The 26,326-nt window shown below is 39.4% G+C and overlaps 1 protein-coding gene across 1 annotated transcript; it reads right to left on the bottom strand.

Moving 5' to 3' along the window:
* Positions 1-585: 585 nt before the first annotated feature.
* On the bottom strand, positions 586-26,326 carry LOC139456037 (NACHT and WD repeat domain-containing protein 2-like). Its single transcript, XM_071237549.1, has 27 exons — positions 25,972-26,326; positions 22,299-22,633; positions 21,607-21,809; positions 21,227-21,342; positions 20,419-20,630; positions 20,162-20,290; positions 19,704-19,832; positions 19,393-19,604; positions 19,024-19,166; positions 17,544-17,652; positions 16,420-16,632; positions 15,992-16,322; positions 15,004-15,306; positions 14,436-14,652; positions 13,695-14,020; positions 12,921-13,283; positions 12,275-12,529; positions 11,567-11,701; positions 10,928-11,159; positions 10,355-10,472; positions 9,200-9,368; positions 6,622-6,734; positions 5,740-5,989; positions 3,769-3,930; positions 3,161-3,324; positions 2,495-2,657; positions 586-1,811 (listed from the first exon to the last, which is right to left on the bottom strand). Exons 1-27 carry the CDS (start codon positions 26,052-26,054, stop codon positions 1,552-1,554), a joined length of 5,445 nt encoding a protein of 1,814 aa, XP_071093650.1. The 5' UTR covers positions 26,055-26,326; the 3' UTR covers positions 586-1,551.

The raw sequence follows: 26,326 nt of genomic DNA, 5'->3' as shown, positions 1-26,326 counted from the left end.
AAAGCAACACTCATTCACTGAAGCACCAACAAGGGCTCAAGCAAGGAGTGAGTGAGTGAGTGAGTGAGTTTGGTTTAACGCCGCTTTTAACAGTATTCCAGTTATATCAAGGCGTGTCAGCTTAATGTGGGAGGAAAGCCCGAAGTGATGCAGGTCCTAGACGTTTACCACTTCGGTGAAACCCACGAGTATGGGTATGGTGCTGACAAACCTAGAAACATAATCGGGGCGAACCGGGATTCGAACCCACAATCATAGGTTTCTGGCGTGCCCAAGGGACGCAACTCTGCACAGCGAATCGCGGCGCCTTAGACGACTGGGCCACCCGTGCCCCCCTCAAGCAAGGAGGTTCACTGAAGCACCAACACGGGCTCAGGCAAGGAGGTTCACTGAAGCACCAACACGGGCTCAAGCAAGGAGGTTCATTGAAGCACCGACAAGGGCTCAAGCAAGGAGGTTCACTGAAGCTGCACCATTCGCCTACACCTTGCCATGGAACTGTCATCGGTTTTCTGTCTTCAGATTTATTATTCAGTAAATGCAAGACATACAAACGCTTATATATTCAATGATTTTATTCCTGACGTAAAATATAATGTAAAGAGACATGTATCACAGACTTGCTTGTTGAGGTATATAATGAATATGAAACTGAAAACAATCAATTCACGAATAATACACGTCGATAATGTAGCAAAATATAGCTTCTATTTTCAGGGAGAAGTATACATATTGGTCCTGAATTATTATCAGTTTCTACTTTAGACAAGAATACGGAAGTCTGTAGAATTGAGTAAGTGAGTGAGTATGGTTTTATGCCGCTTTTAGCAATATTCCAGCAATATCACAGCGGGGGACACCAGAAATGGGCTTCACACATTGTACCCATGTCGGGAATGGAACCCGGGTCTTCGGCGTGACGAGCGAACGCTTTAACCACAAGGCTACCCGACCGCCCCTTTGTTAAAGTGACAAAGGCATGTTTACATATAGTTATTACTGTCTTGTAATACATAAACAGTTCTAACGACAGGAGTTAAACTATAAACTAATTGAAATAAAGAAGAACAGGACTGATGGATCACAACTCTGAATGTGGCACGGGTGGCCCAGTCGTCTAAGGCGCCGCGATTCGCTATGCAGAGTTGGGTCCCTTGGACACGCCAGAAACCTATGATTGTGGGTTCGAATTCCGGTTCGCCCCGATTATGTTTCTAGGTTTGTCAGCACCATACCCGTGCTCGTGGGTTTCACCGAAGTGGTAAACGTCTAAGACCTGTACACTACAGTCGTGAGGAGTCATAATAATGGATTCTCACATTCATGTAGGTTAGACTTTATAACCTATTTGTATAATTCTTAAAGGAATTTTACAAACATCGGGAACGCGATATTGATCATTCTTCTCTCGTGTTAAGAGAACATGATATGAACCCTGACATACACCCCAACTGATATACATTCTATAACAAGTTCCGGTTTGTAATATTGCAGTATTAACATTCTAACTGTTTTTATTGTTAGAGCTTGTCAGCAGTTTGAGTCAGATATTCAGGCTGATGTCTTTTTCTCTGGCTTTTCCATTTCGTCCCATGAGTCATCAGCATCCAAGTCCAAATCTGACATATCTGATTTTAGGTCCAAATCAGACAAACCTGAGATAGACGACATTGCGTCAAGATCCTTCTTGTCTGGGGAGTCATCATTGTCATCATCGGTGTCACTATCTACCTCGTCGATGTCTTTGTCAAGGTCATCCGGATCTTCCTCCTTATCCGTGTCCTTTTGCAGTTGTAGTTGTAATTGAACCGCTGCGTATATTTAATCATGAGGTAAGAGAATAGCTATGGTAGTGACACAATGCAAGCAGTTGGCAAAATGTTGTTTTGAAGTTCAGTCAGTTACATATAAACATACATACAAATATATGATTACGAGGTAAGACCAATAGCTTATCATACAATCCAGCGTCTTGTAAATCTAGGGGAGTGGGTAAGGTTTAGGCGTTCGCGCGTCACACTGAGGGTCAAGACTTGACTTCCAAAAGGGTAACGCTGTGCAGAGTTGCGTACCTTGGGCACGCCAGAAACCTATGATTATGGGTTCGAATCCCGGTTCGCCCCGATTATGTTTCTAGGTTTGTCAGCACCATACCCGTGCTCGTGGGTTTCACCAAAGTGGTAAACGTCTGAGACCTGCATCACTTCGGGCTTTCCTCCCACATTAAGCTGACGCCGCGATATAACTGGAATACTGTTAAAAGCGGCGTTAAACCAAACTCACACACACACACACACACACACCAAAAAGGTAAAATATGTGAAACCCATTTGGTGATCCCTGCAATGATAAAGCTGGAATATTGCAAAAAAATGGCGTAATTAAAAAAAATGGTTGTGAATTAGCTTGATACGTACGCTGTGCGTGTCGATAAAACAAGGGGTTATGACAACTGCAGTGTTTGATTAAATATACCAGTGTGTGTCACACTTACTGTCAGCTCCATATATGTCAGGGTAACTGGACAAAGGCTTGTACGCCTTTCTGTGTGGGTCATCTTCAGGCCCTCCTACTAGACTCCACAGCACTGGTTTGTTGAACTCTCTGAAGTAACCAACGGCATGGTAGCCATCTTCCGTGAGAGCTAAATCTCTTATCTGTAAAGTATGACACAAGGCCATATTTATGACATGAAGTTTATACCTTACATATATCATGTTGCCTTGAGGAAACGGAAGAAATTGACACAAAATGTCACGAAGAGAGCTTTGAAGGGTGAATAGATCAGACCATTAAAACATTTTATCTGAAGTAAACGGTTTAAAAGAAAGGAAACGATAGAGGTCAGTTCAACACATACATAATTATATGTAGGTTTAGTATGTTATTTCAATACCCAGACACTGAATTACAAAAGTGAAAGAGTGAGTGTGGTTTTACGCCGCTTTTAGCAATATTCCAGCAATATCACCAGAAATGGGCTTAACACATTGTACCCATGTCGGGAATCGAACCCGGGTATTCGGCGTGACGAGCGAACGCTTTAACCATTAAGCTAACCCACCGACCTTGAATTACAAAACTATACCATTTGAGATGTCTGAGATATTTTGAACTGGATGCTTGATGTTGATAAACACATTATAGGATGATAACTAACGTCATAATCCGGGGAAAAGGTGGCTATGGTCTCAAATGTGGTCCTGTCAGTCATCTTGAACACATTGTCTTCACTATAGGTGCCATGGGACATGAAGTAAGGCCCAGCTTTGCCTATTCTGAGCTCAGCACTGAGGTGTCCGTCAATCCTCTTCTTCATTTCTCCTGGTGAAATTAGAAAGAAGCGACACACAATAACATGGATGATATTCCCTCTTTCCTGTACATTATCCAATCTATATATGTATGTGTACTAGATTTCTGTACAGATGACTGTTAATCAAGCGGATGGGTTGGTCGCCAATATTTCAGCCATTAAGTAAACAATGATTGTATATAAGAGATAAGATATTACCACAAGAGGAAGCAATGTTAATTAAATATATTATTTTTTTAATTCATCTTCGTATTACAATTATAATTTTCCAAATTATCATTAAGATATAAAAAATATCTCCTCTAAGCGAAGGCGATTGACTTATGTTAAGCTATTACCTAAACATCTCCTCTTTGTGGACAAAAACATGCTTAGTTTATTTGTTTAAAAGATCATCATGTGTAGGATTTGCAATTGCTGTGAAGACGGATGTATATTCAAGATTGACCTACCTGTATTCAGATCGAACACTCGAATATAGGCATCGTTATGGTTACAGATGATTGTCCTGTTATCAAGCAGTTGGAAAACATCTACACCGGTGTCGTCGTTGCCACCATCCTTGACGTATTTAAGGTAGTATTCATAATCAACTAATTCCTTGTGAAAACAGTCTGAAAATAGTCCACAAACAAATATATAAAATAGAGCTTTAACAAGTGAATATGGTGCCCTACACAGCCTCTTCCTGACATCACTCCAGAAGGATGCTACTATACAGAAGGATGCTACTATACAGAAGGATGCTGCTATACTGAAGGATGCAGCTGTAGCTTCAACGTTTGCTTTGATGTGCTGTACCTAACATTAACCGAATACATGACCTGAGACACACAATATTCAGATTTTGCAAGATTTACCGTTAATTTTATCTGTGATCGATCTGTTAAAGAAGCTTTGCATCCTCTTTAAATGACCGTCCCACTCCATTAAAATAGCTTATAATGTCGTGAGTCTCTATTCCTGGTGGGCATAAGCTGAAGTCAAAACCCCAAATGGCATCACCTTGTTCTGATTTTGTCCAGTACGCTCCTAAATATAGCCACTCTCAGTCCCCTTGCTGCCGACCCTTACCCAGATTGTAACCAAGTGATCAACACTAAATGATGTTTGTTATCGCCAACAAAATAGATTTTCCAAGTTTTGTCATTACTGAAAGTAATATTATAGTCAGAATGGTTTGTTTTTTAGTATGTACTTCAGTGTGAAAGTTTCTGAAGTTGAGAAAAGTGATATTTTTATTGCTGTGAACACAGCACTTGATATTTCACCGCAGTGAACATTAATTTAACTTGTCAACTGAGACCGTTCGTTTCGCAAAGCTCCATTTATGTTATTTGATCAGCGTGTATTCCTCCGCTTCCAACAGCGATCTCGTAGATTTCAAGAATATTTTGTTGATTATGCATATATATATCCACATGCATTATCCAGAATTTTAATGACCTCAAATATATTGTGTTACTTTTGTTTATATTTTCTACGCGATAGTACTTTTTAAGTCGCAATTACAAGGAGTGTAACGTACCTGCGTTATAGGTAGGGAGAATTTACGTTTAGAGGTTTTACATTTGTAATAAAATCTTTTAATTTTCCAGTAGACAACTGCACAAAAAGTATATAAGTAGGCACGATTAAAAATATCTCCTTTCCCCCGTCACTATATGAAAGAAACGTGATATTTCGCTCGACACGTGGAATATCCTCTATCAGTTTATATGTATTAGAACACATGTACCCGTCTTCGTCAATAAATAATCGCGATTTTTCGTGATTTTTGTTCAATGGCGGGGGCTATAGGGCGAACCTTCCCTCCGATATCATCAAAACGTCACACAGCCAGCCTTCTAAAAACTACAACATCAAGCAAGAAACTTCTCCAGCGATCAAGCCTTCTTTGTTCATTTAAACAACAAGGGGTAGATAACTCTCTCCAGAGTACAAAGAGCTTCTGGAATGTTCCATTCACTGCGGTTGAGGTTCAAATCCGGCCACTAGGGCACTTGACATTTTGATGCCACCAACAGTTACTACAATGAAACAGTTTCTTCTGCCACATAACAACATTATGAGCATCGATCCACGCCATGGGGATAAAATGACATGCAATCAACCTGACCACCCGAGCCACGAATATGAAGTTATTAGGGACCTATAATCTCACCTGAAATTCTCACTATGTGTTTGTTGTCTCTGTGTAAATCTGGTGATGATTTATGTCTAGAATAATTAAAATCCCACATCCTTTTCTAACATTTACCTATAGTGGTGCTCAAGTTTGTTAGATTACCTGAGCCTACGTTCTCTTTATAGTAGCATACGTTTTAATTAACTGATCATCTTTCAGCGTAAATAGGAAGTATGCCATAGATGTAAAATATATCAAAGAATTGGTTATTATTTTGTTGTGACATTGTACTTACTGTTCTGTATGTCCCAGCAAACTGGTATATACTCCGTGTTACTTTCTTCGGGTGCCTTTTGGGGAACTGTGTTTGCTTGGCACACAAAATAGGCACCATCATTGGTGACAACGGCGTCGTTGATGTAAATGTCATCGCAGTTGAGTTGTACAGGATTGATTGCATGCAAACAGGTACGTGTCAGTACGTCGAACACGTAGCAAGGCCCGTCATCTGTAGATGCTATCAGGACTGTGCCCTTCTCGCTAGCCTGAAGGAGGAACCACAGGACAGAAGTCTTAAACACCATAGCTATAATACTATATGTAGATATATTGTCCAACATTTAGAAGATACAAACAGCAAATAAGGCAATTTCTTATTTCGATTAGGACTATATGTTCTCATGTTTTTTTTAGAACAATTGACTTGCCTTTGCAAGTGTTTGTGAAGGGTGCTCACATTTTTGCGAACTCTTGGTACCATCACTACTTGATGGTTATTCAAAACCACAAGCATGAGATATTATTGGAATCACACAACCGACTTTTAGTTTAGCAGAGATTTGTTATATTATTGAAATGGTTACAGAAAATAATATACTTTCTTGGTCTAAGGATTCTTATCTTTGTCAAATCGGTGCATAATGGTCATAAAGTTCTTAATATGGCTGTCATAAAGACAACTTTGTGCATCAGTAAATTAGTGTTGTTCTTCTGTGAAGCATAATGAATGTTGAAAGGCAATCATAATGGATTTTCTATGTTCTTGTGAGAAGTTAGAGTCTTATGGCATCATTTATAATCATGCTGATTTACCGTTTTCATGATAAAGTTGTAAAAGTGCTTGATGTATCAAAGCATTCACTTACTCATTTATATAGCCTTGGCCAAATAAACTCACCCTCAGGTCATCAAATCTCTTTGTGTTTTTTGCCTCCATTACGGCCAGTGTCTTTCCAGTTGTAAGATCATACAGCTTGATTCCCTTGCGTCCTCGTGTGGGACATGCAACTTCTGGTTAGTAGAAATAGTAATAAAATATGCCAATGTCAACAGATTGGGAGGTACCAAACCTAAGGCACCGAAAACAATGGAACTTCTTTTGATGCAAGCGCGACATTTCGAAAGCGAGGTCTTATTATTATTATTATTATTATTATTATTATTATTATAGAAACCTAATCACACATGCTGATCCTTTTATCTATCAGGATGTACGTTCTTCTATCATTGCTTAATATTTTACTCAACATTAGCTGTCATCACAACATAAACTCGATAATTATTATGGTGATGTAGTTTGTGAGGTTTCACAGAATGACCAATCGTGTAACATAACACACAATTCTTCAAGGCAGATTATGGGAAAAGGATTATCTCCGTTGGGGAATGGCAGCATATCGCTTTGTCTCTCGCAGGAAATATATTGAAATGGGAACGAACCTAGGCCAGTGAAAGAACCTTGGTACAATGAAACAAGAATTACAAACATTACGATGTGACGTCACATATCTACGAAATCAAATTAGTACAAACATGGGAGAACAGATATTATTAGGCTTGAATTGGATGCTGTCTATTAAAACCTAAACGATGTTTATTGTAATTTTGACAATGTTGGTACTGGAGAACATGTAGAGAAGGGGGTCGAAGAAACAATTTAATTTTGTATGTTATTTCCAGAGGGACCGAGTGAATCCAGTGCAACCTGCAAAAATAAAACTTTGGAAGTTTTGAACAAAGGGAAGCCAATAACATAGATTTGCTTGTTCCAAGAGACATTGAGCGAGCGCACAGAATAGGCCAACCACGCCCTCTGATCGTTAAACTTGGGAAGATAAGCTGAAGTCTTTACGGTGGAGAGATCCCTTAGATCAAAGATATATGGCATTTCCAATGATTTCACTTTGAAATAGGCAAGAAGTAAAGAAATGAAGAAATGAAGATCAATCTAAACATTATTTCAACCGTACATATGTTTGACTCTTTCCTTTTCCGTTTTTTCATCAATGAACATGCTGCACAAATTAAAGATAATTGTAGCGATGGTATACAGGTGCATCAAGATATTGCACAGATATTTCTGTTGCTTTTTGCTGATATACACCGATAAAACGAAAGTGTTAGTTTTTAAAAAGCTACAACTTCAAAAGGTCTGAGTGTTATTTTCACAAGCAGATTATCGTGGAATTGTCACAAATTAGCGATGGGTATCTTACAAACTTAAATAATCTTTCATATAAAACCGTTTTTAAATATTTGATACAAAAATAACTCCTACTTTTTGTATGGAGCAAAGGTCTGGGGTGATAATGAATACAGAGCTATTGAACTGGTCCATCAATATGCTTGTAAAAGATGCCATGGTGTAAAAAAAATGTACATCGGGTTATAGTATATGGTGATTGTGGACGTGTGCCGCCTATCATATTTCAATATAATAGAATTCTTACGCATTCGTTCAAGATTCTTAAAATGCCTATAGATAAATTACCAAGAAAATGTTATTGAATGAAAACCACGGACTTCACCATTGGGTATATGATGTGAAATCGTTATTAAATGAATGCGGCTATGGGTATGTTTGGAGATATCAATGTGTACCAAACAATCCAGATTCGCTTTTCGTATCTTTACGCAAAAGAGGTATTGATATCTACTTACATAAACGGTCATCGCACGCTTTTTAGGTTCAGAAAAATGCAAAATTTAGAAACGTTTCAAGACAAATATTTCCCTACTTTCTGTTTATATCTGTTTTAAAATATTTAGAGAATAGCTTTAATACAATTTATATGCAGCTGTCATAGACCTATGATTGAAGTAGGCAGACATTGAAACATAGATAGAGAATTGAAAATGTGCACGCAATGCGATATAATGTGATTGAGGATAATTTTCACTTTCTGTCAAAAAAATACGACTAAGAAGTAAATATATAGGAAAGTCCGACTCAACATAACATTTTATCGATCATGTCAACACCTGATAATTCTCCTCCTATAAATATCAATGTTCATTTATCATGCTCGAAAACTAGAATATGAACTGTTAAACGTATCACAACCGAACATTTACTATTTACAATTTACTATGGGCCTGTGGCCTTTCAGTGTGAAATACAACTTATCCTAAGTGGACATATGACGTTTCAATGTGCCAGAAGCCTTTGATTCGGGGACCTAATTCCGATTCACCCTATTTACGTCTCTAGGTTTATCAGCACCGAACCCATAGGTTTCACGAAAGTGATAAACGGCTAAGAAACTTACTTAACTCCAATATCAAGCTGACACGTCATGATATAACTGAAATATTGTTCACATTGACGTTAAATCAAACCCACTCACTTTAAAACCGCGGTTCATATCTACTGGAGAATTACAATAACGATATATTTCATCACTAAGGGTAATGAAATGTACAAAGAATGTGTTTAGATGAACATATGTATTATTGTGTCATATTTTCCAACAAACCTTTCTTGTCTGATACTAGAGTGAAATCTGAACTGTTCTCTGACATTTTCCCTTCGAACGTTCTCAGTAGAGTTCCAGATGATAGGTCTACGACCTTCAGTCGTCTTTTAACGCGTACCAGGACTTGCATACTGTCGTCAAGGGGGATAATTTTTGAAGGCGAGAGATCCTGAAAAATAGTCAAATAATTTATTTTTCCGATACAAACTTTCAGAAAGATTATTATTGTAATGTGACATAATACCAAAGGCCATTCTAAAACATTCTTGATGAGAGGTTATTTTCTTATCCAAAACTCCAAACACGATTAAATGAAATTAATATATATTCTACTATGAATTTGGAATTTACTCGATTCTGATTGGTCAATCAGAGACTATTAAATCACAATAAACCCCCTCTGATTGAAACAGCTGGTTTGACGGCCGCATCACCGCGGAAGCTAATATTCATAGAATAGTACTTTTTTCAGTCATTGTCGATAGGCATATTTAAATAATTATATCTACAATTACAGGTTACAAAATGCACAGATGCGGTTACTACAATATTCAAAGGATGTTTGGCAATACATTTCGTGCATAAAACACGATAGCAATCTACAAAGGGAATGTATTTACGTTTTGGAGACAACAGAGAGCTTGGAATTTTGGCGCTTCCCCCCCCCCCCCCCCCATGTACGACTATGACGTCATATATTTGGCGTCACAATGAGTGATATGACGTCATAATGGTGACGCGCGATATAGAGCGAAAGCCTTGCAAAGCTTGCTTTGTTTTCTTTAGAGATTCCCACCTCACGTTAGCTTACCAAGTTGCCATGCTTATATGCTTACAATGCCTGTCATATGTTCGAGTGAAGTTTTATGGTGTAAACAAACTGCTTGAGTATATACAGCGCAATATTTTGTTCGGTGATTCCGTAATTCAGATCGACAACCCACTCAAAACACTCAACCCATGCCGCTTCACTCAGTATATTTACTAACACCAAAGAGTTCGCGTTTTATTTAGTCATGGTAGAATGGAGATAAACATTTGAAACCTCACGCTGCGCGTTCGGTTCCAAATTCAATTTAGCGGGGTTAAATCTACAGGTAACCTAGCTCTACATTGAAAACACACTATGTTTATCTCTTAATTGTTTTAACTTACCACTTTGATGTGTCTGACTACCCTCTTAAGTGGCAGGTCGTAAATTTGAAGATATTTCGTCATGCGGCGACTGGCTTTCAGCAGAACATAGCGTGGGTTTGGCAGCGTCATCAAACGCCTTTAAAAATATAACAATTGTAAAAATGTTGTGGGCTCCTACAGCGTATTGTGCAAATTGTTTTGGATCCTCGAGTTTTTCCGTTTTGAATTCGTTTACAAATTGTGTTTCAGAAGTGTGAAACAATGTGAGATATTTATCACATCTGACGCTCAGTGGAAGTATCATTGCCAGAGAGCAATGACTAGGACAATGTGTTACTATGTGTGTATTCCTGTACGTGCATTCAAGGAACTTAAAGGGTCATACCGAGAACCAAATCTAAATACAGGAAGGTTATTCTTTAATAATGGGCCAGGGCACATTTAATCGCTGGATACACACTTCCTGTTTGATATAAGGTTTAGTTTACCAAGTGAAACAATGTAAAGTCCGCTATTCAGCAACAATGCTTGTCCATAGAGGCCATTTTCTACGTGTTAGCCTGACAAGGAAGTAATGTTTCGTGACCATACTTGATTTCAATGGGCTTTGCTTTCTTTTCCTCCTCCTTTGCATCTGTGTGCTCTTTCCCAGTATCAGCTTCATCATCGCCCACAAGGGACTTTGAGTCTACAATGTCTTCCTCGCTTTCTTGCCCGTCACTGTGAGACTTTGCCTCCCTGGTTAAATCCCAGATTCGAACCACCCTGTCATCGCTGTAGGACACAGCTGTTGTCATGTCCTTCATCACCACATCGGTCATGCCTGGTGACGAATAAAATACTAATTATACTCTGGAGCCCCTTTCATAGATCATTTCACGCTATTATAGTAGACGTATCTAACACATGCAAAATGAGTGAATACAAACATTCAAATGATATCACTTCCTAAAAATTATAAGAGTAGCACTTGGAATATGAACCACTTTCACAAGTAGAACGTATGAGAAGATTAATGTGTTCAGAGAAGGGCCGTTTGATTACGGTGCATTATGTAAACTCTACTCACACCCGTTACCATTTTGTTTATTTTATACTGAAGTTATTAAAATCACTGAAAAAAATTAAAAGCATATTTATTTACGAAAGAAAATGAATTATATCAATGTAAGGCATTTGTTCTTAACATATATTGGTCACCAGTAGGTATCAACATAGATGAAACTTTACTTAGGCCTTGCTGAAGAACTGCAGATCGTTTTCCAGTGTGTAAGTCCCATAAAACGACATGGTCACTGTTGGGAAAGTACAGAGTTTTCCCATCTTTCGTAAGCTTGAACCTCTCAGAGGAGTCTCTATCATTACCTGTCAGAACACGGAGGCAATACAATCGAAATTCGAAAACGGAAGACGGAGCGCATATGTAAAGATATGTAGACGAACAAAAGTATTTTTTTCTTTTTACACTTAAAACATTTTCTTTAATTATTCACAATTGTATCCTGTATACGTCACAGTTCATTTTTTCACCTCAAACATTTAATGGTGAGTGGTAAAAATTATTGTTTTATCACCTCTGCCAATTTAAGTGTGTAGATATATTTTTTTTTACAGTCAGCAATATTCCAGCTTCATCAAGGTGTAAACACACAACGCCATTTAGAAAGTGGTCAAATATTATGTTTGGGACAACACTTTCTCAGTAAAGTACAGATTCATGTACGTTTTGGGGATGAGTCCCATCCGGGATTCGAACCCACACTGCCAGAGTGAGGCACCTAATCGCACACAAAGTCAGCGTTCTAACCGACCCAGCCACCGACGCGTCCAACGAAATGAAAGTCTGACAACTGGTAGCCTAGATCACGTTATTTGTTCACTTTGTTCATCATGGTGGCTACACTTTAGGAACAAGGCTAAGTGACCTTCAATACCTACCTGGATAGACACTTTCCTGCTCCATTGTATCTGTGATGTATACTTGAAGGTCGTTTTTATACATTTCTGAAAGGTAGAGTCGGTGTCCGCTGAGAGAAAGAACAAGAGCTTCAATTGTGTACTGTTCATCATCACCATCTTCATCTTTGAATTTCTCGAAGATCTTTTTCTTTCGAATGAATTGTGATGTCTCCAAGTCAAGAATAAATACCCAGTGTTGGTCATCATCGACAACAGCCATATAGCGTATGCTACCTAGGTACAAGCGAGAAAAAAAATAATATAAACTAAAGGTCAGTAAATTTTGTGTAAGGCAGACCCCGTAACATTTAACAGCCGCATAGTCATTTTTGAGATGCAAAGTGAATACTCTCTCCCCCACAATTTAATTACTTGAAAGTGAAATATTTTTTGCTGTTATGGTCAAATGTTTGGTCAGAGAGAATACACAAGCCCTTTTCACAGGATGGTTGCCACTAATGTGACAGCTATGTCTTTCAATATAATGAGCATCTTGTGTAATCATATGTGACAAATATTTGTATTTTTGTGTGTGCTTCCATCTTGTTCGAACTGTGCCTTTTCATGCGACAGAAACAGATAATGAAGGCTTGGATTTTGAAACCTTTAGTTCACAGATACGTACCAGCACAGACAGTATTGCTTGTGAATTCCTGTTTTTTTTCAAGCAGAGTACACACCACAGTTTCTAGGAGTGTCCCCGTGTCGGCAGCATAAAGTGACACTGACTTTTCGTAAAAGGTTCCAATGATACTGTTCCCCTTTCCTCCCACACAGAACAGAAGTCTTCCTTCTTCTGTGTGTATGTCGTACAGCAGGGCACCTGTTTTGAAGTCATAACCAAGTATATGTTCATCTGGGTGAACAATTATTACAGAGTCATCACAGCATAGTAGGACCTTCTCCGGGTCTTCCCCAACATCATCCATTGACCGAACCAGTTTTCCACTGGCAACATCCCAGACTTTCACCGACTTGTCATAGGCACCTGGGAATAGAAGTGAACGTTAGAAGAACGGTTTGTTTGTTTTGGTTTGTTTGTTGTTTAACACCGCACTTGGCGATATTCTAGCTATATGACGGCGGTTTGTAAAAAATCAAGACAACCCAATGATTGACACCTTGATTATCGATCGACGCAATTGGGAAACGATGACATGCATCAACCAAGACAGCGATTCTGAGCACCCGATCCCGTTAGTCGTCTCTTACGACAAGCATAGTCGCATTTTACGGCGAACATGGGTTGCTGAAGACCTATCCTGACCCGGATCTTTACGGAAAAATTAGCAGATTGAAGACAATAATACGATTATATGTCAGGATTAGCATAATCAGCGCTTGCACATCAATGGATGTTATGGCGTTTTGATATGACATTAATTATCATCAGACTTACATGTCACAATAAAGTCGGAGTCATTGGTCATATCAATACCATACACTTCTTTTTTGTGTCCAGCAAGACAGTTCACCAACTGTCCACCGGGTTCTGTTAGGACGGGTCTGTCAGGCTCAAGGAAGTAGTTTGGTGCATTCTTACAACCGGCCAGGAGATCCTCCAGGCCATCCCATAGTTTGATCCTGCCCAGCAGCTGAGAAGGGAGCTCGTTGGGATATGACACAAGAGCATCTTGTGATAACTGAAGACTCTCTCCCACAGTCTTTAGTTCATGGTCACTTGGATACACATTTCTGGCCGCAATAAAATCCTCTAAGATAGGCCTGGATTCATGGAGACATAATAACAGGATTAAAAATAATACTGATGTTGTTTATGTCACGCGTAGCATTTGAATATTTAAACCAATGAGTGCTTATGAATTGATTAGTTCATGTTTCCAGGGTCTTAGAGTGTAGCAACTGCCTCCGTAGTGTTGTGGAAAAAAGCTACTATCCCTTTGCCGTGTGATGCCAACATACTTGAAAGATGGGTACTTGTAAGATTTATGTGTCCAAGTGGCATATCCATGTTAAACTGTGGAAATGTGCTCGCAATATGAACTCAGCCGAAGTCCGGACTAGTGAAAACAGCCAAACATACACGTGCATGGACGTGACTTAATACGTGTAATAATATTGCACATGAAGTAAAAACGCGATTTCACCTTACCTCACCCTTGCTTGTCATATATTTTACCTTAAACCCGATGCTTGCAGTTTTGACAGGAGGAAAGCAAAGTTCAACAAACACTCTTGCTTTAGCTGACCCAGCTGCTTTGCTTCTGTCCGCTGGTAAGGCAGGTTGTTCAGTTTTCTCAAATTGTAACCAGTCTTGAATTTGTCAGGCTGTGTTGCAGCCCTACGGTCAGCAGTTTCTGTGTTACCCTTCTTGTCAAGATATGCTTTGGCCTTACCTGAATGTTAACATCACCAATATGAATATAAATAATTATAATATATCAGTCTAGATTATCTGCTGAAACAGATTCCACTTGGCGTAAACTGCAAAATAGAAGTAAAAGTAATGTGAATGAATTACAGAAAATCGGTGAGGTCACCGGGTGTTCGCAAAACAGAAAGGTAGATAGAAATTGAAATGTAGTCCAACATCTATTTATCTGAATTGATTGAACATATTCATGACCGTATGATTTAAGACCGTGTGGGTGCGGTGGGGTAGCTTAGTGGTTAAAGCACTTAAATGTTTTCATATCACGAACAAGACAAACATACGAGATGTGGATCATTTGTGTGCAATTACTCACCATTTGCCCAAGTTCCAGCAAAGAAATCAGCTAAAGCTCCATGCAATACTTGGTTCAATTGAGGATCAGAGCAATATCTGTCTGTGGCAGCCTCTATGAACTGTCTGTGATACCAGAAGAAGACTCTCACGCCATCAGCCCCTCTGTCCACCAAGTACTGACCCAGGTCTGCCTTCAGCCTGACCAGGAGAAGAGGCGGAAGTCGCCTGACAGGAGGAGTCCAGTACATGTACACGTCATTGAGTACGTCATCGTCACATGACAGGATGTCCTCCAACTCACTCTCCGTCAGGCCTGTTTTACCTGAAGAAGACATAATAACAACAAGTCATATATGAGTTCAAAATGAATCTTTTTATAAATAATGATATATATGCCATCAGCCTTACGCTTTAAGGGTTCCTAAATGTGAGTTAAGGAGTTGAGTTTAACGCCGCTTTTAACAGTATTCCAGTTATATCATGGCGTGTCAGCTTAATGTGGGAGGAAAGCCCGAAGTGATGCAGGTCTCAGATGTTTACCACTTTGGTAAAACCCACGAGCACGGGTATGGTGCTGACAAACCTAGAAACATAAACGGGGCGAACCGGGATTCGAACCCACAATCATAGGTTTCTGGCGTGCCCAAGGGACACAACTCTGCACAGCGAATCGCGGCGCCTTAAATGCGTTCCTAAATGCTGATATGTACACAATCGTCAAGTAGTACATGTTAATATATGTTTTGTTATGAAAAGACCACAGTTTCCCGTCTTGATGAGTTGAAGAAAGTCGAATGTGAGGCAGGTTGTAGAGGTGTGCTACTAGTGTGAGATGAACAAAAGGTATGGTAGTCACATACCAAGTTTCATAATCAGATCGAACCTAGTCAGATCGAATGATAACCCGCAATCGGCGTAACCTGGCACAAATGAGTGCCACAACCCTGCACAACTAATTGAAACCTGCCAGTGACACTTACATGCATGAACTAACATAAATTACTTACTCAATGTGAGATATGCTAGAGCTCTTGACACCAAGATTTTTCCATGTAGTCCCTCAACTCTGGAAAACAGGGCATTGATACTTCCTCGAATAGATGGTTGGAGAGTTGTCTCTGACTGGGATGCAAAGGACGACCAACGACATGCCTCATCAAATGACAGTTTCAGGAACAAAGGGAGTGGACACTTCTGAAAAGCCCCAAGGACGACTTGCCTCTGTTGCTCAGTCAGGTCACGATGACTTACATTTAACCATTTGGTTAGTATGCCCTCGACGTCTTTGTCTGCGAGTTTTGGTACCTTCAGGAAATTGTTCCTTTCACTATACATTTCCTGAAAAAGTATACTTAGAATGTAACATTGTAAAACAGGTGTCGGAACGTGGACACATTGAAACGCAATTTATTTCTAGCTAATGTTTTGTATTTACCTGTAATCGAGGAAAACTCTCATACTGAGGTTCTGGTAAGGTGGACAATATTATCTTCACATTGTCAGGTAGTTGTTTAGGTAGCCAGAAAAGCTGCCGAGCACCTCCAGATGGGTCGAACTGATCAAGTGAGTCAAGCAGAAGAACCAAAGGCTCATTACTGTTGGCCATATTAAGAGCCTCTTGGAATATTTTGGCAAGTTCTTTGATATCCTTGAAAATAAAAAAAATAAAAAAATAAATCCAAGGTTGAATATACATTTGTGTTACATGTCTTAATGCTTGATGCATGATCTAAATTTTAGAAATATTCTAACAATAATACTTTCGATGGCAAGACTATGCTTTTACACACTAGGTAACCCCGTGAAGAAGAGACACATCTTTACCCACTGGATTACACTTTGAAGAAGGGGCACCTATGTACCAACTACACAACCTGATGAAGAAGAGACACATCTTTACCCACTGACTAAAATGTTAAGGCAGAGACCAGTCTTCACCAACCAGACCACGCTTTGAAGAAGAGACACACTTAAACCATTAGACTACACTCTAAGGAAGAGACACATATTTATCCACTCGACTATAATTTGAAGATGAGGCACATCTTAACCACTAGACAACACTTTAAGTAAGAGATACAACTTGACCCACTTGATTTCACCTTGAGGAAGAGTCTCACCGAACACGGATAGAGCGAACAAACGGATACAACGAGCTGTTAAAAAAACCCAGATTTACCTCCTATATATTATCATATAATATTTACGTACATAACGAACTCTGGAGGATACGTGTATTAACGTGTATGTGTATTGTGTTTTGTTTGAGATAGAGGACGTTACCGAGCGAAAACGTATATAACGAACAACGTATATAACGAACTGATTTCTCCGGTCCCTTTTAGTTCGTTATATCCATGTTCTACTGTATTTACATATTTATTGAATTGTGACACGAACTTCATCAGATTGGTTTGTTGCAAAGACAACACTATTAACATCTCTACCCACATGACCACACTTTGAAGATTCAAATATGTGACAACTTGGCTGCACTTCGAAACAGTGAGACAAAACTAACAATTTAGCTGCACTATGGAGAGGAGACACGGTTCTTACAGCAGGCAGCTCCTGGTCTTCATCGTCACCATAAATCCTCCATATCTGTGACGTCACACTGGACAACAATGCACCTATGGTTGAACTGTCAGGTGTAGTTCCAATGAATCTGATGAGTTAGAACATGCACATCAGTACTGTAACATCATTGTGTTTACCCTTTGTACAGTTTAAAAAAACACAATGCCAGGTTCTTTCAAAGAACTCCCATGTCCACGCACAATGTTTAAAGCATATATACAGTGAGTAAGTGAGTGAGTTGGGTTTAACGCCGATTTTAACATTATTCCAGTTATATCGCGGCGATGCAGGTCTTAGACGTTTACCACTTCGATGAAACCCACGAGCACGGGTATGGTGCTGACAATTCTAGAAACATAATCGGGGTGAACCGGGATTCGGCATATATACAGCTAATATAGGGAACTTTATGGTGCGAGTAAACTCAACATGGCAGATTTCAATACTTTAGGGCTTATACTTAATCCTAAATGCTTTATCAAAGTTAAATTTGAAACAGGGAAATAGCGTAGACAATGACAGGCGAAATCGCCCCTGAATGAAATCCGCCACTGGGGTTTAAACGTGTCCCTGGTGTTTGACATCCTGCAAAATGTTTGATTGGCTGGTTCTGCCTGGTTCATCCTCAGATCTTTTAATCACATTACGGGGCTTTTTCTGTCTGCTCATCTGTTAGATTACCGTTTCCACACCTTATGCTTTATTAGTAACACCATTGACGATGCCTTCAGTTGTCTGCTCACGTGAGTAGTCCCTGACAGGCATTCATTGTGGAAGAGGACCGGAACAGTGTGAGTGAGTGAGTTTGGTTTTACGCCGCTTTTAGCAATATTCCAGCAATATCACAGCTAAGACACCAGAAATGGGCTTCACACAATGTAGCCATGTCGGGAATCGAGGTCCTCGGCGTGACGAGCGAACGATTTAACCTGTAGTTTACCCGACCGCCCCAGGGACAAGATATGCAATGTTATGTATTGTAGGATCAACAGAAACAGATCACAGAAATATTGGCCGCTTCCTGACGTAACCGTATAGCTGCTAAGCACCAAAAGATAGACTATATAGTAGATAAAGGCTACAACCCAGTGTGCCTATCACCCAATGAATGCATTTGTTACGAGCTGCTACACTGTGGGGCCTGTAGCTCTAGGCCACGCCCCCAAATAGTTTTGTTGAGGTATCCGAATACTTAGCGTAAGATTTAATCACTTTCATTGGACATTTCCATACTTTCTACGAATGTTATGATTGTTTCTCTTGGCAACAAGATTGCAATCCTTTTTTTCACTTTACATGCCCTTTGAAAGGTCAAAATTTAGTTTCAGGTTAATAGAGGGCAAGTTGTGATTATTTTGTCGTTCATAAAAGAAAACAATATGTTTATAAATGACAAAAGTAATATATGCCAGTACAAGGTATTTCCTCAATTATCCTGAGTTGACAGAAGTTATTATACCTTATGACCATCCCAGCCTTGCTGTTGAAGCTTTGGAGTGCTAATGTAGCTGCCATGGCAACAATGGATGTCTTCCCACAGCCTGAAGGTCCGTGCACAATGAAAGGCGTTCTAGAAGTTCCTTGAAGATATTTCGTTATGAGCTAAAATTAAAGACAGATAACGTTCTACAATAGCGATGCGTAGATGTATGAGTCGAAGGAAAGGTACGTTGTTAAGTGACAATCCCTTTATCATTGACGAATGTTGTTGTTTTGCATGTTCATATTGCAGTCATCATCGTAAAAGCATAATACTATCGCCGTCGTTATCATAGCAAAGATGTGTTACAAAAAAATACTCAAACTGAAAAATAGCAACAAAACTTACGTCTAGCGTTTCCTGTCGTCCATGAAAAGCTTTGCATTTCGCCTGACAGAAGACTGTATGTTCGACAATCTCTCCATACAAAGGGTTGGCCAAATCTGTTCTCTTCCTATCCTCAATGACTTGCATCACTTTCTTTGAAATGTCCTCCGTGAAATCATGACACAGCTGTTTGATGTAGGCCTCGTGTCTTTTACTCTTTGTAGGATCTACCCCTTTTGACAAAAAACAAAGGAACATATGTGTATGTCTTCCCACAATATTCAAATACGTTTCCTTGATTTAATATACATAATAACTGGCACAATACTCACCACTCTCGGTCCATTCGATGTTGTATTTTTTGTGATTATCAGATGACAACAAGACAGGAAGTCTTTTGTCCCGTAGATCAGCCAAGAGAACCTGAGATTCTTTGACTCTCTCCTCAGGTCCAAGGCATTCTATAATAATGACAATTGTCATATATCACATAATGTTCTTATGGTGACATAATTGTTAACAAATGTTGACCGTGTTATTACCTTGACATTGTAGTTTGACAACAAAAGAGCTACTGCTTTCGTAATAACAATTTCCTGATATCATCATTTTTGCATGATGGTATATAACTTTGTTAGATGTTGAGACTATTGAACAAGAATAGTTGTGGATTTCAATATGCTATGTTAACACTGGGGAATACTAATAATTGATTTTGTTCTTTGTAGCAAACTATTAATTGTAAAGTGACAATATTCTTATCACAGGTAACAAATTTACAAGGTCCTACCCTTATATCTGCTGAGAATGTAGCCTGGTTCCTGTTTATCTATGGCATCAATGTGTCGGTGAAACCACAAACAGCTGGACAACCTATCTTCAGACTCCGCTATCCCTCGTGTGATTTCTGCCTCTGTCACTGAAAACAATACAACGCCACTCTAAGTAAAACCTGAAGGCATAAACGCTGTCATCAATAGGAATGCTTGAATGGAACACTCATAATCAAGACACAAAACGTAAAGAGGACAAGTGAGGGTTACAAACCAGACATGACGTAGCGATGAGCTGCCTTTGTATCGAGTGTCTGGTTGGCTGCTTTCACAAGGGCTTTCTGCATGATTGCATTCTGATCATACCAGGCTGTTTTCGCAGACTTCCGCTTTTCCTCATTCTCATCTCGGAACTCGGGTAGAATGGAGCTGATTGGTTGAAGGAAATACGTCGGGGGCACAGCATTGTTATCCCTCTTGAACCAACTGATGTTAAGTAGAGATAGGAAGTTTTCGTTTATACTCAATTGTTCCTACATATATATATCTATCATAAACAAAATGAAGAAACATGAACACAGTGCATTTCGTAATTACACACATTCGTTATGCGATTTTTTTTATCATGTTACAAACATGTAAATACAATACACGACATTATACGATGCATATAAGTAAATATAGGTTTACAACGTCTGTTCTTAAATCTTTAAGTTATCCACGTTGTCGCAAGGCCGCCTCCATGCTCTTGTGCATAGAACACCTGAAAAGATGGCGAAGGGTAGGTGGTTCGTTGCCCAGTCGCGTCATACCAAAGGACGTTAAAATATGTTACAAATTGTTACCCTGCCTGCCGTTCGCCATTTAGGACATAACACAAGGACTCGGAGACTGACACTTTGTCTGAGTGTGGTATACATGTTAAGCTGTGGCATGGCATCTCAGGGGGCAAGCACGATAAAACTGGCACTAGTCAAACAGTACAAGCAGCCACACACATGAGCATGCACGTCACAACATAAGTACAATAATTTGGAACGCGATGATAAGCCCATTTCACCTTCTGATGGGCATGTACATACGTCTTAAGGAGCATTAATGCTTCTTCCTCTTCCACAGCAGCAAACAGTTTGTCAAATTCAGTTGCTTCGATTTTGTTTGGGAAGTCACGGTAACCATACTTGTGACTTAAAAATGTCTGAAAAAGGGGATAATTATATGTATTACAGAAGATGTAAAACAATTGTGAAAGACCGATCATTCTACCGTCTCACTAGAACAAAAATGCCAGGCCCTTACTGAAGATAAATTGTTCCTCTCCTTCCTGGTACACTTGTGTAGGTAATACATCAGGATGTCATCTGCATATCATTACACGGGTATGTAGTTAAACATGAATTTATTAAAGAATATGTAATCTTCAGATAATTGAAATTACTCAGTTAGAAACTTGATCACTTACAACAAAACTAGGTCCGGTAGACAATTTCTTGCAGAGATCAATTTCTCTCAGACAAAGTTCTGTCCCCATGTGGTCGTCCGTGGCCTCATCCCTGACCCCCCATCTCATGTCCACCACCTGGAACTCATACCCCTGCTGCTGACACACCTCTTTCAGGGCGGGGTACGCACTCTCCATCAGGGCGTTCCGCTCGTGCCAGGTGTCTACACAGGAAGAAGAAGATACACAGGGCCATTAATGAGAACATTACATATATAGTCAGATACCGCATGCGCAACTGGACATTCAATACAAATAATGATGCTCGCCAACTTCCCTGGCTCGGATATTCTTTATAAATAAAGTAAGAAAACCCTTTCCACAGCCAATAGAAATTTCTACATGAAGCAGAGTCGAGTGTACGATTCCGACTATATCATGAGCATGTGGTATTGAACTACTATCAAATAGTAATGATACCAGGTGTTCGCGAAACAATGCCCAGGTATCCTTAACCATGACAGGGACGGTCGGGTAGCCTAGTGGTTAAAGCGTTTGCTCGTCACACCGAAGACCCGGGTTCCATTCCCGACATGGGTACAATGTGTGAAGCTCATTTCTGGTTTCCCCCATCGTGATATTGCTGGAATATTGCTAAAAGCGGCGTAAAACCATACTCACTCACTTAACCATGACAGAGTTGAAAAGGGTACCTGTAAACGTGCTGCTTGTGAAGATCCGGACAATTTTGGCTGTGGACGGACATTCCACTGTCACATTACCACGTATTACTTCATCGGTTGCTGATGTCTTCCCATGAGGCCTTGGGTGATCTCTGTGTCGATGACTGGTTCCAGGCCTCCCTGCATGTCTGCCATCTTGTCGTCGTGACTTCAGTTCAGATGTCTTTCTGGTAATGGTGGATCTAGTTTTGACCGCATCTTCAGTCCTGGATTCCACAGCAGTCTTCTCAGAGACAATATGCGACCTGGTTCCTTTTTCGTTCGTAGAAGCTTCATTGACATTATCTTTAGGATGCTGGGGAGCCCTGGAAGGACGAAATAATCATATGTTATTAAAAGACATACGAATCATCTCATGCATGTCTTCGTTCGTTCGTTTGTGAGTGAGTGAGTGAGAGAGGGGAGTTTATCATCACTTTGAACTGTATTTCATCTATAATGAATGTTGGTAAAACCCACAAGAAACTTTGTTTTTGTGCTGACAGGTCTAGAAGCACACGAAACAACTGACAAACCATATTTGGTGTCCTATGTCGATCTATATATAGTAATTCAAATTAATGGCAGCCACATTCCAAGCTGCACGAAAAGAGGGATGATTTTGCTTTCCTCATTGCGAATTTCCCCTTTATGTCGAGCAATATAACCCAGCTTAATGGGTCTATGTTTCCCAATGTGTTAAACATATAAATATTGTTCAAATGTTACGGAAAAACACATTTTACTTTTAAATAAGCTTTTCAATCAAGGTTTAATCATCAAAGAACTGGTCATGTTATTAAAAAACTGTTATGATGGACGTGAAGAGAAACTTCTAAATACGACAGGTTGCTTGCCAACATGAAGCGCGATGATATCCCACATTGTAACTTTAACGGAGATGTTTCACAACTCCTTACTCAAAGGCACTTAATTTAATGGATTGGGTTTTCACGCTTCATGAAAGTTGACAGTGTGTTGTTCCACAACAATATGGATCATTACTGATAACTGACTGTCAGGTCAAGGCGATATTGTTTACATGCCATCGTTGTACGGCAGGAGTATTGCTTTGTGCCACGTTAGAAACAAACGATTATCTTTTATGATCATTTTGTGAGTCGGTTGCTACCAATAGAGCTGAACTTTTTTACCTTTCTCGTGAACACATGGTGTCATCACTGTTTTTCAGCGACCTATGTTTATAATGTTCATCACTGTTTTTCTTTTATGTCTGGGAGATCATCAAAAACTGATTATTCTGAACTATTTTGGATTGAAATATATCACGTTTCGCAGGCTCAACGTTCTATTTCATTGTCCATTCTATAATGACACTAAAGGATGTTTGATTCTGATTGGATTTAAAAACATGATAATGACCAATCAATAGATTCAAATCAACATGCCTTTTCACACAAAACCTATTAGAACTGACATCAAAACAACAGCTTATCAAACATAATGAAACACTCACATATAGTGAGTGAGTGAGTTGGGTTTTACGCCGCTTTTTAACAGTATTCCATTTATATCACGGCATGTCAGCTTAATGTGGGAGGAAAGCTCGAAGTGATGCAGGTCTCAGACGTTTACCACCCTCGGTGAAACCCACGAGCACGGTATGGTGCTGACAAACCTAGAAACATAATCTGGTCGAACCGGGATTCGAACCCACAATCATAGGTTTCTGGCGTGCCCAAGGGACGCAACTCTGCACTGCGAATCGCGGCGCCTTAGACGACTGGGCCACCCGTGCCCCCTCCCATATAAGTAAACCATACACTAACTAATGAGGCAGGCTCACACACTCATTAGCCACAAAAATGAAACTACGTGGTCCAGAAAATGCAAATATACAACAACTTGCGATGAAACTGAATATATATCTGTGGTTGGTTATATCAACAATTACTTTTCAAAAACTGTATAACTCAGGAATCTTGAACCTGAGTAATATTTGTTTCATGTATCACTACTAGTGACACCTTTTTGGAATGTTCTGAGAAATCTGACCAATTTATCCAACTGCCATTTCGCGTTCCCAAAGACTGCCCACCATATTTATGGTATAATCGTATAATGGTGAAAAAACTACCGTGGTTTGAAAATAAAAGGTTATCTCCCTGAAGATTTGAAAACTTTTATTGCAGTTTTGAACCTTTAATCTTTAATATTTGTATTTCTCTTTGCAAAGTATTACCTGAACAATTTTCCGTAATACAAAGGTGCAAATAATAACTCTTGATTTGACGGTTTTTTAATGTACATATAATATATTTAGCAGGTTAGTGTTCAATTTCATTTACCAATGACACCCGGCTTTGATCCATGTATTTCTCTCCGCAAATTCTTGCCTTAATTATTTACAACCAAATACAACAGATGAATAAATAGCAATAAATAGCTCAGAAACTCTTACGTTTTTAACGTCAGTTGCAAATCCCTACTATGACATCATCGTGTTTTACAGAAGGAAAGTCGAAGTACATGTACTGTGAAGCAGTTAACATGTCAAATGCCTATTCTACTTAACATTACAATGCTTTCTTTTCTAGTTATGATGCGTTTTCAATTTAGAATACATGTATATTTCCACATATGAATATTTTAGAATAAAGAATTCATTCATTTAATAATTGTATTTGAGTGAATTGTTGTTTGAAACTGCCTTCTGGCGGAGCCTGAGAAAGAAGATGAGTGCTTTCAGAGTCATTAGCAATAACATTGTCTAGGGTAGATTATATGGCACTTTCCGACCAAACAGAATGTACGATTCTAATATGTTGACTTACATACAAATGAAATATGTGCAGAGTTAAATAAATAGGAAGTGTACACAATGTTTGACGCAGACAGAAAAAACGTGTACATCCCAGATCTACCGTTCCTTGTGGAATTTGTAGCATTGATTGTACCATCATTCAACCTACCCGTTCACTGGTTGTTTCACATCCTCATCTCCGAGACTCAGTTGCCCGCGAGATGCATGTACACTGTTACCACAACCCATGGGTGACACTCGCCGTCACGCTCAATGATATCATCTGTGTGTAATACGGGCCCCTTACTGATACAAGCATATGCTCCCGTGAACGTAAAGGTAGATTTCACGCACTACATAAAGGCAGCGACACCGTCAATCACCCATAACGAATGGCGCCTATGTATTAACTGTAGAAGTGAGACCGACAGCGGGTGTCTGAATGGCATGCTTTCCGTGTATTCCCGACGTCGATAATATTGAATGAACGACATATTGTGGTAACGTGCTAGTGTATGGTCTGCTATGACAACCGAGAGCCCACTTAAACAATCACGTTCTGCTGTGACGGGAAAATAGCTCATCCTTGTATAGTTATTAAGATCGAGATTTGTTACGTTTAGTTATGTGTTAATAATTCGTTGTCGAGTACTGAAGGATATTCTACTAATACACCCACGATTCGTTTGTAGACACATGTATTTGAATTTCATGCAACTGGTTTATAGTGACAATTTATTTATTTTCAATGGATGGATTATCAACCTCCTTCTGTGGAGGCCGTTCTATAACGTTCTGCAGGGTGATTCAATGAGAACTCTTCTATCTCCAAATATATATAAATATATATAATCTATATTCATTATATATATATATATGCATATAAGAATGATGCCTTACCTTGTATTGATTGTGTGGCTGTTGGGAAGGTTAGATGCAAGGGATGACTGTCCAGGTTTCCTTCGATATAACGCGGTATACATAATGTACGCTATACCACTATGTCTTCACGCTGTGTCTCCATCAAACCTGACCATTCAGCTCCCTGCCTAGATTGATCGATATCCCAAGTTAGATCACACATGTGGTTCCACGCTTAAATAGTCGCGTGTCGCGTACATGTAGTCAATCGATTTCCTGAAACCGTTGTCTAAATCACCAAGACAAACATGTACCAGTACAGCTATCAATAACGGTCAGCTACCTAATTCAAAGTCATATCACACAAGGAAGATTTCCCAGTCTCTCGTCATTG

Source organism: Haliotis cracherodii, unplaced genomic scaffold (genome assembly GCF_022045235.1).
Source record: "Haliotis cracherodii isolate W230 unplaced genomic scaffold, xgHalCrac1.p SCAF_11, whole genome shotgun sequence".
In the NCBI taxonomy this organism is placed as follows: Eukaryota; Metazoa; Mollusca; class Gastropoda; order Lepetellida; family Haliotidae; genus Haliotis; species Haliotis cracherodii.
Note: the sequence above shows the minus strand (reverse complement) of the source record. Positions and strands in the feature narration are given on the sequence as shown.

Coding starts and splice junctions, on each gene's coding strand:
- LOC139456037 (XM_071237549.1), bottom strand. CDS start 26,054: ATGTATACCGCGTTATATCGAAGGAAACCTGGACAGTCATCCCTTGCA. Junction 20,291..20,418: donor TCATCGCTACGTCATGTCTG/GTTTGTAACCCT, acceptor TATTGTTTTCAG/TGACAGAGGCAGAAATCACA. Junction 19,833..20,161: donor CATTCTCAGCAGATATAAGG/GTAGGACCTTGT, acceptor TCATTATTATAG/AATGCCTTGGACCTGAGGAG.